This window comes from Macaca nemestrina, chromosome 19 (assembly GCF_043159975.1).
Source record: "Macaca nemestrina isolate mMacNem1 chromosome 19, mMacNem.hap1, whole genome shotgun sequence".
NCBI classification, from domain to species: Eukaryota; Metazoa; Chordata; class Mammalia; order Primates; family Cercopithecidae; genus Macaca; species Macaca nemestrina.
Window position 1 is genome coordinate 55,738,911 of NC_092143.1, and position 16,358 is coordinate 55,755,268.

Consider the following 16,358-nt stretch of genomic DNA (forward strand, 5'->3'; position numbering starts at 1 on the left):
ACCCTTCAGACACTTTCCTATTGCTGCAATCATCAAGTATGTTAACATATACTGCACTTTTTCCATTTAACATTCTTGCAAATATTCAAAAAAGTATTTTTGTGGTTTACTATGTAACAGACCCTGTCCTAGGAACTCTGAAATGAAAGGTAAGTTAATGTGCTTCCTGCTACTGGGGCTTTACATCTGGTGGAGGGACGCAGCCACAGGATGAAGTGAGATCCACAGTGTCCTGGGTCCGAATGTGCGCAGTGCACAGCCTGGGTGTGTCTGGAGGATGGCCAGGAAAGCCTAGAATGAGTTTTGTTCTTCAAAATAGGTACAGACAATGGGATACATACACGTAATTTATTCACGGTTTTAACAATCATCTCTGAATCCCACCTAGTGGTATTCTGAGTTCAAGTGTCAGTCTTGGAGGTGACACCAGCTGCACAAAGAAAGGAAGAAGTCAGGTTGGAGCTGGGCTTCATAACTTGGCCTGGCTCTTCACCTGCCCCAAATGGATTTAGAGACCATCTTTCCAGCTACCTCCAATGCTTAAAATGAGGGAAACTGCTCCTATCCAAGATGAAATCTTTATCCTTCAACTCAGCAACTAGACATTGAGAGTTCATCTTAAGGAAGTAATCAAATATAAGAAAAAAAGATTTATTTTTCTGCAAGTATGTATTATAGCACTATCTGTATTTTCCTCATTGGTAACTACCTAAACCTCCAATAGTTCAATCATTCATGCATTCGTTTAACAAATATGTATTAAGTACCAAGCATGGACAAACTTAACATTCAAGAAGAAAGAGCACTTCCCCTCATGGAACCCGGGAACAATGGTTACATGGATCATGGCACATAGATAGACTGGATTACCAAACTGTCATTAAAGATGATGTGCTCCAAGAATATTTAACGACTTAGGAAAGCATTCAGATATTATTATGAATAGATGTTAAAATTCTGGCAAGACACAGAAGTGTTAAGAGTGGTTCCCTTTGGGTGGTGAGAAAAGTGATTTGTATTTCTTCAATGTGCTTTTCTGTAGTCTCTGAATGTATCCATGTGTTCATTCTGTGACGGGAACAGATGCTTTGTTGTATAAGGAAGAAATCCTTATTTGTTAGTCTTTCCTTCCCTAAGCCTAACTTTGTCAGTAGTAACCTCTCTCCAGCAATGTCATCCTGAATACACACACACAGTTTAAGTGGACAGCTGCACGGAACAACAGTGTGAAGATGCTTTAGAGTACAAGACACATGCACATCAATAAACACATCCTGATCTGAGTAATAAAAACAGTCCATATTACACAGCTTTCTCATGGGCATAAAACAGCTGTTTACTTCTGCCACCACAGGGGAAGGTAACAGGTGTGGTACTTCCAGCAGCCCCCTGTAGACACCATCTGCAGGTTGTAGGTCCCAGATCACACCTTGACCAAACCCTGGGGTCATGGTTCTTGTGGCTTTACTCTATTTCCATCCTCTTGGGCACAACCAATTAATTTTCAAGGGCCATGTCCATCTCCATCTGTGGGGATATGAGGACATATCTCTCCAAGTACAAATTAGGGAGAAATGGTCTTCTAAAAAATAAAGCTCAGGCCGGGTGCAGTGGCTCACGTCTTAATCCCAGCACTTTGGGAGGCCAAGGTGGGCAAATCATGAGGTCAGCAGTTCGAGATCAGCCTGGCCAACATGGTGAAACCCCATCTCTACTAAAAATACAAAAATTAGCCAGGCATGATGGCATGTGCCTGTAATCCTAGCTACTTGGGAGGCTGAGGCAGGGGAATTGTTTGAATCTGGGAAGTGGAGGTTCCAGTGAGCCGAGACTACACCACCACATGCCAGCCTGGGCGACAGAGCAAGACTCCATCTCAGAAAAAAAATAAAGCTCAAAAATGGGAAAAGCTACACTCGAAGGCCAGGGGACAACTGGTCACTATGATACATGAAGAAGTCAGGAGGTGCTCCTAGCAGAGGCTTTACACAAGAGACTTCTGCCAGGAGATGGCTGTGATGAGCAGACTATTCTTCCTCCCTTCTAACTCTAAATCATGGTTATCCACTCACTCAGTAAATATTTACTTTACACTCACTATGTGCCAGACACTGTTCTAGGCTCTTGGGCTACACCAGTAAACAAAACAGATTTAAAAAAACAAAAGCAAAACAAAAAACTCTGCCCTCATGAAGAAGTGGACCAGCTACTCAAGGACTTTGGGGTTTGCCCTGAATGGCAGCAGGGCTAAGGGAGGTTTGGAGCAGAGGAGTGATATGACCTCTCGTTGTTGTTTTTTTTTTTATACTTTTAAGTTCTAGGGTACATGTGCACAATGTGCGGGTTTGTTACATATGTATACATGTGCCATGTTGGTGTGCTGTACACATTAACTCGTCATTTACATTAGGTATATCTCCTAATGTTATCCTTCCCCCACCCCTCCCCACAATAGGACCCGGTGTGTGATGTTCCCCTTCCTGTGTCCAAGTGATCTCATTGTTCAATTCCCACCTATGAGTGAGAACATGCGGTATTTGGTTTTCTGTTCATGCGATAGTTTGCTGAGAATGATGGTTTCCAGCTGCATCCATGTCCCTACAAAGGACACGAACTCATCCTTTTTTATGGCTGCAGAGTATTCCATGGTGTACATGTGCCACATTTTCTTAATCCAGTCTGTCACTGGTGGACATTTGGGTTGATTCCAAGTCTTTGCTATTGTGAATAGTGCTGCAATAAACACACATATACACGTGTCTTTATAGCAGCATGACTTATAATCCTTTGGGTATATCCCCAGAAATGGGATGGCTGGGTCAAATGGTATTCTAGATCCTTGAGGAATCGCCACACTGTTTTCCACAATGGTTAAACTAGTTTACAGTCCCACCAACAGTGTAAAAGTCTTCCTATTTCTCCACATCCTCTCCAGCACCTGTTGTTTCCTGATTTTTTAATGATTGCCATTCTAACTGGTGTGAGATGGTATCTCATTGTGGTTTTGATTTGCATTTCTCTGATGGCGAGTGATGATGAGCATTTTTTCATGTGTCTGTTGGCTGTGTGAATGTCTTCTTTTGAGAAGTGTCTGTTCATATCCCTTGCCCACTTTTTGATGGGGTTGGTTTTTTTTTTCTTGTAAATTTGATTGACTTCTTTATAGGTTCTGGATATTATCCCTTTGTCAGATGAGTAGATTGCAAAAATTTTCTCCCATTCTGTAGGTTGCCTGTTCACTCTGATGGTAGTTTCTTTTGCTGTGCAGAAGCTCTTTAGTTTAATTAGATCCCATTTGTCAATTTTGGCTTGGTTGCTGTTGCTTTTGGTGTTTTAGACATGAAGTCCTTGCCCATGCCTATGTCCTGAATGGTATTACCTAGGTTTTCTTCTAGGGTTTTTATGGTTTTAGGTCTAACATTTAAGTCTCTAATCCATCTTGAATTAATTTTCATATAAGGAGTAAGGAAAGGATCCAGTTTCAGCTTTCTACTTATGGCTAGCCAATTTTCCCAGCACCATTTATTAAATAGTGAATCCTTTCCCCATTTCTTGTTTTTGTCAGGTTTGTCAAAGATCAGATGGCTGTAGATGTGTGGTATTATTTCTGAGGGCTCTGTTCTATATCTCTATTCCATTGGTCTATATCTCTGTTTTGGTACCAGTACCATGCTGTTTTGGTTACTGTACCTTGTAGTATAGTTTGAAGTCAGGTAGCGTGATGCCTCCAGCTTTGTTCTTTTGGCTTAGGATTGCCTTGGCAATGTGAGGTCTTTTTTGGTTCCATATGAACTTTAAAGCGGTTTTTTCCAATTCTGTGAAGAAAGTCATTGGTAGCTTAATGGAGATGGCATTGAATCTATAAATTACCTTGGGCAGTATGGCCATTTTCACAATATTGATTCTTCCTATCCATGAGCATGGTATGTTCTTCCATTTGTTTGTGTCCTCTTTTATTTCACTGAGCCGTGGTTTGTAGTTCTCCTTGAAGAGGTCCTTTACATCCCTTGTAAGTTGGATTCCTAGGTATTTTATTCTCTTTAAAGCTATAGTGAATGGGAGTTCATTCATGATTTGGCTCTCTGTCTGTCTGTTACTAGTGTATAAGAATGCTTGTGATTTTTGGTCTAAAATTCTCTTTTTTTGTTGTATCTCTGTCAGGCTTTGGTATCAGGATAATGTTGGCCTCGTAAAATGAGTTAGGGAGGATTCCCTCTTTTTCTATTGATTGGAATAGTTTCAGAAGGAATGCTACCAACTCCTCCTTGTACCTCTGGTAGAATTCGGCTGTGAATCCATCTGGTCCTGGACTTTTTTTGGTTGGTAGGCTATTAATTATTTCCTCAATTTCAGAGCCTGCTATTGGTCTATTCAGGGATTCAACTTCTTCCTGGTTTAGTCTTGGGAGAGTGTAAGTGTCCAGGAAATTATCCATTTCTTCTAGGTTTTCTAGTTTATTTGCATAGAGGTGTTTACAGTATTCTCTGATGGTAGTTTGTATTTCTGTGGGGTCAGCAGTGATATCCCCTTTATCATTTTTCATTGCTTCTATTTGATTCTTGTCTCTTTTCTTCTTTATTAGTCTTGCTAGCGGTCTATCAATTTTGTTGATCTTTTCAAAAAACCAGCCCCTGAATTCACTGATTTTTTGGAGGGTTTTTTGTGTCTCTATCTCCTTCAGTTCTGCTCTGATCTTAGTTATTTCTTGCCTTCTGCTAGCTTTTGAATGTGTTTGCTCTTGCTTCTCTAGTTCTTTTAATTGTGATGTTAGGATGTCAATTTTAGATCTTTCCTGCTTTCTCTTGTGGGCATTTAGTGCTATAAATTTCCCTCTACACACTGCTTTAAATGTGTCCCAGAGATTCTGGTATGTTGTATCTTTGTTCTCATTGGTTTCAAAGAACATCTTTATTTCTGCCTTCATTTTGTTATGTACCCAGTAGTCATTCAGGAGTAGGTTGTTCAGTTTCCATGTAGTTAAGTGGTTTTGACTGAGTTTCTTAGTCCTGAGTGCTAGTTTGATTGCAGTGTGGTCTGAGAGACAGTTTGTTATAATTTCTGTTCTTTTACATTTGCTGAGGAGTCCTTTACTTCCAACTATGTGGTCAATTTTGGAATAAGTGCGATGTGGTGCTGAGAAGAATGTATATTCTGTTGATTTGGGGTAGAGAGTTCTATAGAGGTCTATTAGGTCTGCTTGGTGCAGAGTTGAGTTCAATTCCTCAATATCCTTGTTAACTTTCTGTCTCATTGATCTGTCTAATGTTGACAGTGGGGTGTTAAAGTCTCTCATTATTATTGTATGGGAATCTAAGAGTCTTTGTAAGTCTAAGGACTTGCTTTATGAATCTGGGTGCTCCTGTATTGGGTGCATATATATTTAGGATATTTAGCTCTTCCTGATGAATTGATCCCTTTACCATTATGTAATGGCCTTCTTTGTCTCTTTTGATCTTTGTTGGTTTAAAGTCTGTTTTATCAGAGACTAGGATTGCAACCCCTGCTTTTTTTATTTTGTTTTCCATTTGCTTGGTAGATCTTCCTCCATCCCTTTATTTTGAGCCTATGTGTGTCTCTGCATGTGAAATGGGTCTCCTGAATACAGCAAACTGATGGGTCTTAACTCTTTATCCAATTTGCCAGTCTGTGTCTTTTACTTGGACCATTTAGTCCATTTACATTTAAGGTTAATATTGTTAAATGTGAACTTGATCCTGTTATTATGATATTAGCTGGTTATTTTGCTCGCTAGTTGATGCAGTTTCTTCCTAGCATTGATGGACTTTACATTTTGACATGTTTTTGCAATGGCTGGTACCTGTTGTTCCTTTCCATGTTTACTTCTTCCTTCAGGATCTCTTGTAAGGCAGGCCTGGTGGTGACAAAATCTCTAAGCATTTGCTTGTCTGTAAAGGATTTTATTTCTCCGTCACTTATGAAACTTAGTTTGGCTGGATATGAAATTCTGGATTGAAAATTCTTTTCTTTAAGAATGTTGAATATTGGCCCCCACTCTCTTCTGACTTGGAGAGTTTCTGCCGAAAGATCTGCTGTTAGTCTGATGGGCTTCCCTTTGTGTGTAACCCAACCTTTCTCTCTGGCTGCCCTTAACATTTTTTCCTTCATTTCAACTTTGGTGAATCTGACAATTATGTGTCTTGGAGTTCCTCTTCTCGAGGAGTATCTTTGTGGCGTTCTCTGTATTTCCTGAATTTGAATGTTGACCTGCCTTACTAGGTTGGGGAAGTTCTCCTGGGTGATATCCTTCAGAGTGTTTTCCAACTTGGTTCCATTTTCCCCATCACTTTTAGGCACACCAATCAGACATAGATTTGGTCTTTTCACATAATCCCATATTTCTTGGAGGCTTTGTTCATTTCTTTTTACTCTTTTTTCTCTACACTTCTCGCTTCATTTCATTCATTTGATCTTCAATCGCTGATACTCTTTCTTCCAGTTGATCAAGTCAGTTACTGAAGCTTGTGCATTTGTCACGTAGTTCTCATGTTATGGTTTTCATCTCTATCAGTTCTTTTAAGGTCTTCTCTGCAATGATTATTCTAGTTATTCATTCATCCATTCTTTTTTCAAGGTTTTTAGTTTCTTTGCACTGGTTACATAGTTCCTCCTTTAGCTCTGAGAAGTTTGATCGACTGAAGCCTTCTTCTCTCAATTCGTCAAAATTGTTCTCCATCCAGCTTTGATCCATTGCTGGCGATGAGCTGAGTTCCTTTGGAGGGAGAGATGCGCGCTGGTTTTTTGAATTTCCAGCTTTTCTGCACTGCTTTTTCCCCATCTTTGTGGTTTTATCTGCCTTTGGTCTTTGATGATGGTGACGTACTGATGGGGTTTTGGTGTGGGTGTCCTTTCTGTTTGTTAGTTTTCCTTCTAACAGTCAGGACCCTCAGCTGTAGGTCTGTTGGAGTTTGCCTGAGGTCCACTCCAGACCCTGTTTGCCTGGGTATCAGCAGCGGAGGCTGCAGACGATAGAATATTGCTGAACAGTGAGTGTTGCTGTCTGATTCTTGCTCTGGAAGCTTCGTCAGGGGTGTACCCTGCCATGTGAGGTGTGAGGTGTCAGTCTGCACCTAGTGGGGGATATCTCCCAGTTAGGCTACTCAGGGGTCAGGGACCCACTTGAGCAGGCAGTCTGTCTGTTCTCAGATCTCAACCTCCGTGCTGGGAGATTCACTGCTCTCTTCAAAGCTGTCAGACAGGGGCATTTACCTCTGCCGAGGTTTCTGCTGCTTTTTGTTTAGCTATGCCCTGCCCCCAGAGGAGGAGTCTACAGAGGCAGGCCGGCCTCCTTGAGCTGTGGTGGGCTCCACCCAATTCCAGCTTCCCGGTGGCTTTGTTTACCTACTTAAGCCTCAGCAATGGCGGGCCCTGACTCTCATTTTTTAAATGTCTCTTTCCTCTTTCACTGGTCATGCAAGCTGGTTGGCTAGCCTATTCCTCTACATTAAGGTCACTGAATGGACCATATCTGGTTCTAACTTTTCCTCTCTTTCCATTAATGGCTATGTTCTAGGGCAAGCAGGAAGCCTCCACCCCACCAGACATCATCAAGACCTATTGTAAACTACAGTGAGTAAGACAGTGCAAGGTCAGCACACAAACCCCTAGACAGACAATGGACCCCAGAGCCCAGAAACACACTCGAGGCTGTGGGAGTAAGGCACCTCAGAGGCTCCACTGTAGACTGTGTTCTGAGTCCTCCACACTCCCCACCACGTGGACACTGCAAATGTCCCCTCTTTGGTTGCTCTCCCAGGGGCTCCAGCACCCATGCCCTTCCAGCTGCAAGCACTTATGTCATGAAATCAGAGGACCACAGCCACTAAGACTCCCAGAAATAAGTTTCCTCCTTATTGTTCAGAAGGGTTAAAAGCTAGGTTTCTAGGGTGTAGCACCCTTAACAATATTTCATTTTGCTTTCATTTAATCACACTACAAACATAGGAGGGGGACAGTATTCTATCAACCACTTGTCTCAACCCCAGTGTCACCACATGCTCATTTTCATTGACTCTGGGAGGGTTGAAGAAGGTGACCTCAAATCATAAATGAAACCAAACAATTGTTAAAGTGATACAAAATGCAATTGGTATAAACTTCTTTAGTCAAAAATGTGGTCAGTGATTGGCTGCAGGTGGTGTGTGGCTCTGGTTTAGCCAGAGGGACCCTCCTCCTCGTTCTCTCCCCCAAGGACACACCCCCCAACTCAGAATCTCCAGCCTGTCAATGTCCAGCCATGCAAGCTGGTAGTGTTTGCCCATCAATTTATTTGCCATACACCCCAAGCCACTCTTTGGCTCTGATCAAGCAGTCAGAAGATGCCTTGGTTATCTTCTATTCTGAGAACTTAAAAAAATCTTGGGCTTGTCCCACACACTCTGGTTACAGCTCTGGCATTTCATTCTCTGCTATAAAAATTAGTGCATGATGAGGCATCTCAGCACCAAAGGAGTTTCCTTCTTGGTTTTCTCTTTTTCAAGAATGTTAAAGATATTCAATGAGAAACTAATTTGTTTCATTTTTGCCAAGGCTAGGAATACCTTTCTATATTGAACTGCAAGTTGTTTAACAGTTTCCCTTTTTTCAAGTTGATCAAAAATTTTAAGATTTTCTTTTCTAACATTAAACCCTAAACATTTTTCCTTGGAGTCTAACATTTTAATTTCTAGATTACAAAACTAACTGGTGAAGAGGAGTTGGATGTTTCCAGTTTGTAAACAGATATGATGTAGATTCCATTTGTTACTATGTGTCTCTAAAGACAGAGAAACTTCTGGGTATATATTTTTTTGCTGATTGGTGGTAATTTTTTTTTCAAAAAATAATCGTTCTTCCTCCCTCCTTAACAGTTAATTTGTAAATAAGTTTATCTGCCCATAGAAAATCAATGTTGACTGTAATTATAAGGGTGCCAAGGTATACAATCAACTTACATTTTCATGTACATTACAGCATCACTGCCATTCACTGTAAACTGAGATCCTCTTCTGAGGCATACTGAAGGTGGAGGTAGAGCTGGCTCATTGGGAACTGGGCAACACCCCAGTGTGGCTATGCAGGCATGTCATGGGCATGAACAGCCTTGGGAAACTGAGTGCCTTTATATATTGGTATCATTTATTATGGCCTTAGCAACTTCACAGCTTAGTGATAAAAATTGAGGAGCATATACTGAAACCACAGGTATAATATACCTTAGCATTTCGCTTGCTAAGCTAATAGTTTACATAACTGACAATTGTTTACTTCATCATGGGAATTGATTGAGCCTAGAAAGACACTCTGAACATAAAAAGACAGATGTTCTACACTTGTTTTTCTAAGATTCTAAGGAGAACACAACAATCAGCGTGGGAAGCAAAGCATCAATGGAGGTATGAAAAAAAAATCCACTGATGGTTAGCCATCTCAGCCATAGAAAACACACTCAGATCATACAGTAACACTTATTGAAAGAGCTCTGATCCCAAGGGGACTATTGGAATTGTAACCTAATTTTTTTAGCTCTTTTATAAAAATATTTCAGTATATGCACAAGTATAGAAAGTAGTATCATGACCCCTCCCCACATACCTATAATGCAACTTTAACTCACAGTCTATCCTGTTCCACCTATATACTGACTCACCTACTTGTCTCTTATCTGGAATTATTCTGAAGCAAATTCTAGACATCATAAAATTTCAGTATGTATCTCTGAAAGCCATAAACTGTTATTTAAACCTAACCACAATACTATTATCACACTTTAAAATTAATAATTTTAATATTAAATATCACTGCTCAAATGTTCAAGTGATCTCAAATATTTATTTACAATGTATTTGAATCAGCATTCAATCACAGCCACATATTGCCTTTGGTTGATGTATCTCTTCCATCTCTTTTCATCTAAGGTTTCCTTCCATCTTTTTCTTTCTTTTGCAATTTATCTGTTGGAGAAACTGTAAGTCTTCACAATCTGGATTTTGCTAATTGCATCCCTGTGTCAAAGCTTAACATTCACTGTAACTTAATGTTCCCCATTCTTTCTAACTTAGTTTAGAACAAAGCTCAGAAACAGTCCCCCAGCTCCCCCTCCACCCCAAAAAAACTTCCGATTGTCTCTCTAATGGAGCAGATGCTGACAAACCCAAGACTCTGAAAATAGCCAGCAGAGGACGACCCAGCTATGCCTCTAAGCCAGCCACAGGCAACAGCAGTGTCATTGAGAGATGAGGTGCGGGGGTTGCCTGGAGCAGGTGATTGCTGTCCTCTGAAGACAGAAAAGTTCCCAAGTGTTCAAAAGTATCATCTTCAGAGAGAGATAAACTATGGAGAGAAAAGGAGGGTGGGGGAGGGCTGTTCCTGAGTTGGCCTCAGCATGTTAATCAGTTTTAAAGTCGACACTATTAAGAACTAACATTTCAGAGTCCAGAATGGGAGGGCAATGGCAGTCCTGTTGTTTTCCAGAGGGACTCATGTTGGACTCCAAGGACAAAAGGCGTAGACACAGAGCATCAACCCTGGGAGGGCTTGCCAGAGCACAACCACTTAAATCACGGCACTGTGACAGGCAGCCGCGTGCAAGGGCAATGCAGTCAACCCTACCCCACCCCCACCTGCACAGAGAGCATGGGCTATGCTGGTTTTCTAATAATGGGACACAGTTAACAACAGGAGTTGGAGGAAGAAAAAAAAAGACCTTAAATCTCAGCTCCTTAAACACAGTATAGCCTTAGGCAACCTGCTTAACCTCCTGTGCCTCAGTTTCCCCATCTGTTAATTGGGGATTCCTCATCTGCCTGCCTGCTAGAGTTGTTGTGAGGATAAATAAAGCTATACATGGAGGCCTACAGTGCAGCCTCCAGCATAAGTTCATGACAGAATAGCCCCTTCCTTCCCAAAGATTGATGCCAGTCTATTCCAACCCAGATCCTTGCAAGGGGCCATGACAGCACCTGCTGGATGTCTGGCTAGGTTACCGATATAGTCTGTGGCCATGCATGAAACAAAGCCAACTGACCCATGAAGGCTTCAATCCCATGATCCTGATCTCAATAGCGAGGCTCTAACCAACTGAGCTAATTACAGTGGAGTCAGATTCGACTCTGCTTACACGGAGACACTCTTAGCTGTTCATACAACATTCTTAAACAGTGTTGTCCTAAGATACTATGACACAACACATTTGCCAAGTTTACTAATGATCTCATCTTTTTAAAATCTTAATGTAATGTAGCAAACAGATGTGTCCCTTAAGAGGATTAAGGTGGAAATTCATTAGTGCAGTAATACCAGTGGATTTGTGTTCTAAAACTAACACCAATCAATCAACTTAGCGCACATTCTATCTTAGCACTACTCAGCTTTGAGGGAAACACCAGAGGATTGAACAGCCAGATCTTCTCCCTCAGGGAAGTTATCAGAGAACAGGGGAGACAGTGAGAACCCCCATGTACTGAGAGCCTGACCTAAATCACCTGTAATCCACGTTGTTCAGACTGCAGTGTACACAAAAATCACCAGGGCATCTTGATGAAATGCATGTCCTGATTCAGCAGGTTGGGGGAGGCCTGAGAGTGTGCATTTCTAATATAGCCCAGGTGATCCACAGCTCACACTTGGAGTAGCTAGATTCTAATCCTCACTGTAATCAGCTGTTTACAGATGGGATAGCTGAGGCAGCAAGGCAACCACAAAGACAAAGGTAGTGAAAAACGAATGAACACAGTACACTCAAGGCTAATCCAATGAGAGGAGGCACGCTGAAATGTAGACAAGCTACCTGGAAGGAGAACATTCAGGACACAAAAGTGGAGTCCTTAAGAGCCTAGATCTGCTGTCACATGCCAACTCGGAACTTCTCACTTGTGTGACCAGGTGATTTCCTTCCAACCTTGGTCTCTCCTCCTATGAGTTGCAACAGTATCAGTACTTGGCCCTGGAATGGCCATGGGCTTGGTGAGCTGATGTCCCTCTAGGATGGTTCTAGCTGAGGCAAATGCCTAGGACATGACAGCTATTATAACTCCACTCTGTCCAGCTCACTCTGGGCAACAAAACATTTCCTGAATTAAATCATGAAGTAATAATTGTCATTTTAACATGCACACTAAAACAGTCATCACTTTTTTGTAAAAATATTCGACAGTTCCAGTGTTGTCTATCAAAGTGAAAAAAGAATCTTTAGATCATTAAAGGCCAGTAGCATAAATCAATCCAAACACATTTTAAGCTTTAAAAGGTCTAAGATTCTATGGATGCTACTGCAGAGGTTTTTCTAAATTAGAACTCCTATAATTACCATTTTTCTTTTAAAATATTAAGCCAGAAATAAACATCTACTTTTGCAGCATTTGAAAACAAAACCTAAATGTCTCGCTTAGCCCAACCTAGAACATATAACCACCAAAATGAACATCTCCCCAACGAGAATATGGCACCTGATTTGAACTTTTTGTTAGAAAACTAACGTTTATTTAATCATATTCCCTAGAACTACTATAAGCAGATGAAGGTTTTTTAAAATAATGTATCAGTTTAAGAAATAAAAAATGATACAGCATAATAATCACGATCTCTTCGCATGAGATGACAATTTTGTTAAACGAACAACTTCAACTTCTAATGGAGTCAGCAGACGTGAACTAAATTAATACATCATTAGGTTAAGAAAAGATGTCCACATTCAAGTTTCAGCCAGGAAAGGCCTGACAGGTTGTCCAGTTCAAAGGTTGCCAGCACAGGAGAATCCCTAGGAGAACTTCAAAAATGAGGACCCTCTGAGGGGGCCTTGTCAGCGCTGCCTACACAGGTACATTTACTTCAAGAAGATTCACCCAACTGTACACTTACACCCTGTACACTTTTTTGTATATGTGACCTACTTCAGCCAAAAGTTTACTCCCAGCCGGTCATGGTGGCTCACACCTATAATCCCAGAACTTTGGGAGGCCAAGGTGGGCAGATCACTTTGAGCTCAGGAGTTTAAGACCAGCCTGGGTAACATGGTGAAACTCCATGTCTACAAAAAAATACAAAAGTTAGCAAGGTGTGGTGGTGCACGCCTATAGTCCCAGCAACCCGGGAGGCTGAGGTGGGAGGGATCACCTGAGCCCAGGGAGGTCAAGGTTGCAGTGAGCTGTGATCACACCACTGCACTCCAGCCTGGGTGACAAGAGTGAGACCCCATCACCAAAAAAAAAAAAAAAAAAAAAATGACTCCCTCAGGGACTTGAATGTGCAGGCAAGCTGAGAGCACTCTGAGTGTCTGCCTGTCCCACGCTCACTCTTCTCCCCTCTTTGTCCCACTGAGAATGCACTCTCTGCACAGAACTCCACTTCTGGGCTATCCCAGGCTCTGTGGGACCTGGAAGAAGCACACCCTGTGGCCCAAAAAGCCTCACTGGTGGCTGGGTCCTGGGATGATAGCTCACCCAGGTCAACGGACCCCCCAATAGCTAATTCACAGCAGAGTTGGTAACTACATGTTCCCACTTCTGACTATGCACTCTGTGTCATGCCAGGAATTCTGCCTCAAGGCTTTTCGTCACTTACAACATTCACCTGTCCCCAGGCCTAAGAGTGCTTGGCCCTCGAAGGTGACAGGGTGAACCCCTCCAGTTAATGGAAGACACCCAGGAGGCATGGCTTCTGTCCACAGCCATACACCTGGTTCCCAGAACAGAACCACACCGATGCCCTGAGTCACACAAGGCTGGTTTGAATCTCAGTTCCCCACTTCTAGCACAAAAAGTGGGTTAGCCACTCTGCCTCACTTTCCTCATCTCTAAAATAGGGACAATCAAAGTCCCTACTTTATGGAGCTGTGTAGTGTGAAAGGAAACCATGCACTGAGAGCCTGGGTGAGGCATACACTACGTGCCAAGTGCTTGAAACTCCAGCTGTTTCTATCACAGGTGGATCATCCAATTTTAAGATTCTCTGATGGAAGCTAATATCATCTTAACAATATTAATGTATACCTAGGCACATATATGCCCTGGCTTCTGCTTTACAGAACCCTCATCAATAAAGTCAGTTGCTCACTTTGCTATAGATGGGAAAAACAAACTGCAGGGTTCTTGGGGCAAAAGATTCTGAGACTGAGGCTGGCTGGCTCCCAAAACAAAAGTCAAGGGTCTCTGTAGAACTTCTTCTGGTTCTGTTCATTCCACAAGGAACACCTTAGAAAGTTCTGCAAGCCAGTGCAACTGCTCTTCTGGGGCTTCTAGTTTGGGGTGAGGAGGAGGGGGGCAGTGGAGGAGCATCAGGATTTTCTCCTACCAGACCAGGATCAAGACTGTGGGGCTGTTCCATGGAAACATGAAAACATACTACAGCTCCCAGCTTGAAAGGTTAATCCATGTATATAGGGTTTGAAATCCAAGGAAACCACTTCAAGGTCACAGGGTCACAATTATGAGCCTTTGGTGGTTTCAACAAAAGATCACTGTAATCAGAGACCGTAGTGGCCCGAATAATCATGATGTAGAAGAAGCTCTTCCAAAACTTTTCACTGAATCAACTAATTGAGAAGAACCAAATAATTTACAAAAGTGATTCTGATCAGCTGAATCCAGAATACATCACTCTGGATGATGATGACCCTCTGTCTCCCAATCAAATGTGCTCTTGTGGCCAGAGAGGTTTCCACAACTGTATCTGTCCTGAATCAACCAGGAGAGAATGAGATGGAAATGCCCCATTTCTTATTCCTGAAAACGTTACTAATTAAGTAGAGGAGGAAAGCACTGATACACTAATAGAGAGGAAACTACCACTGCCAAAGTCCACCAGTTTCCTCACACAACCAACCTCCTCCTCTACTTGCAAAGCAGTTCAACATCATACAGAAATCCGAGGATTTCTTTTTTAAATCAATTTTGTTATTTGGGGTATCAACCCTTATCTCTTCCAAATATGTGTCAGTGTTGACCCTCAAGAAATAAATCATCTCCAAGCTTTGATATGAATCCTAGGCAGAAAACATACTGGGAAGGTAATTCTGCAAGCTGCATTCAATCTGTTTAAGTGAGAGGAAGGGTTTTCCTGGGTAACAAAATGATTTCAATACCCAGCTCTTTGCAACAAATACTTTGCAAGAGGCCTATCCTCCTGCAAAAGGTTACCAAAAAAAAAAAAAAACAAAAAAAAAAACAACCTCTCTAACGGGTAGACTGAGAGCCATTCTTCCCTGGGGACACTCATTTCGGGCTGCCAGGCTGAGGCTTTGTGAGCGCGCCGCCCCTCGGCGCCCCCGCCCCTCCTCCCACAGCCACTGCTCCAAGGTTCCCAAGGCCACCTGCTTCTCAGAAGAAAAGGGGGATACCCTGAGCGCTATCGCCGTGCGCGGCCGGCGTCCTCGGCGGCGTCTCGGGGGGAAGGGGGAGGCGGTGTCGCCGGGAAGCGTGCTTTGTCGCGAGGGTCGCGTGGCCGCCCGCAGCGACCCCAGAGGCCTGAGAGAGGTTTTGTCCCGGCCGTCGCTCAGAGCTCTCCTCCAAGGGACCTGAGTCTCGCGGCACCCCGCTTCTTCCCGCGTCCCGCTTGGTGCCTGCCCGAGTGCCAAGGCCGACAGCCCGCGTCCTAGCCCCACCCCGCCCACCCGGCCGAGCTAACGGCGCGGCTCCGGGAAGCCTTCTCCATCCCGCCTCGGGCCGGCACGGCACCTGCTCTGCCACGCCCGCCCCCGGCTCTGGCCGTTCCTTCCCGCCCGCCCCGAAGGGTCCTGCGCCAACCGGCGGGTGCCCCGAGCCCCTCTGTCCAACGGGGAGGGGGATTTGCCCTCGAGCTGGTCCCCTGGGGCCGCCCCAGGCCAGCCCAGGGGGCCCGCGAAGCCCCGGGCCTCGGCGCCCACACCGCGGCGCGCACCGCAGCACCGGGCTGCGTCCAGGGGGCCCAGCCCACCCCGCCGGGCAGTACCTTGTGCGGCGCCCGCAGCAGTCGATGGACCCCCGCCAGCTGGGTGCCGAGCGCGAGGTCCTCGCGGAACGTGAACAGCGGCGGCCGGCTGGGCTCGGGGAAGTTGGTACTGTTGAAAGGGTCCGTGTCGTCCAAGAACTGCACCCGGCAAGCCAGCGTGGCCATGATGCATCCCTGCCGCGGGGACGCGGGCCCCGGGGTTAGCGGGGCCGCGGGCCGGGACGCTTGGGTAGCTGCGCGCAGGGGAGGCCGCAGCCGCCGCTCGCTGGCTCGCGGGCTCGCAGGCTCCAGCGCGCCCGGCTGCAGCCCGGGCTCCGGCCGCTGGGGGCGGGGCGGGGCGGGGGCGGGGCCGACGGGCCCCCTCCTTCTCCTCTTCCTCCGGCTCCTCCCCTCCTCCGGGTCCTCTAACCCCGGCCTGTCTGCCCCGACCGACGGGA

General features: G+C 44.2%; 1 protein-coding gene across 8 annotated transcripts in view; it reads right to left on the reverse strand.

The window, feature by feature from the left end:
* LOC105499060 (formin homology 2 domain containing 3) overlaps window positions 1-16,210 on the reverse strand; it is a 497,377-nt gene extending 481,167 nt beyond the window's left edge. For 4 of the 8 annotated variants that reach the window (XM_071085772.1, XM_011771492.3, XM_011771490.3 and 1 more), the window contains exon 1: window positions 15,922-16,197. In XM_071085772.1, the coding sequence (XP_070941873.1) occupies window positions 15,922-16,086 (165 nt within the window). In that variant the 5' untranslated portion in view covers window positions 16,087-16,197. Of the gene's footprint in view, window positions 1-15,921 lie in introns of all 8 variants that reach the window. The other 4 variants (XM_011771498.3, XM_011771497.3, XM_011771479.3 and 1 more) reach the window with 3 other exon arrangements.
* Between the last annotated feature and the right edge of the window lie 148 nt (window positions 16,211-16,358).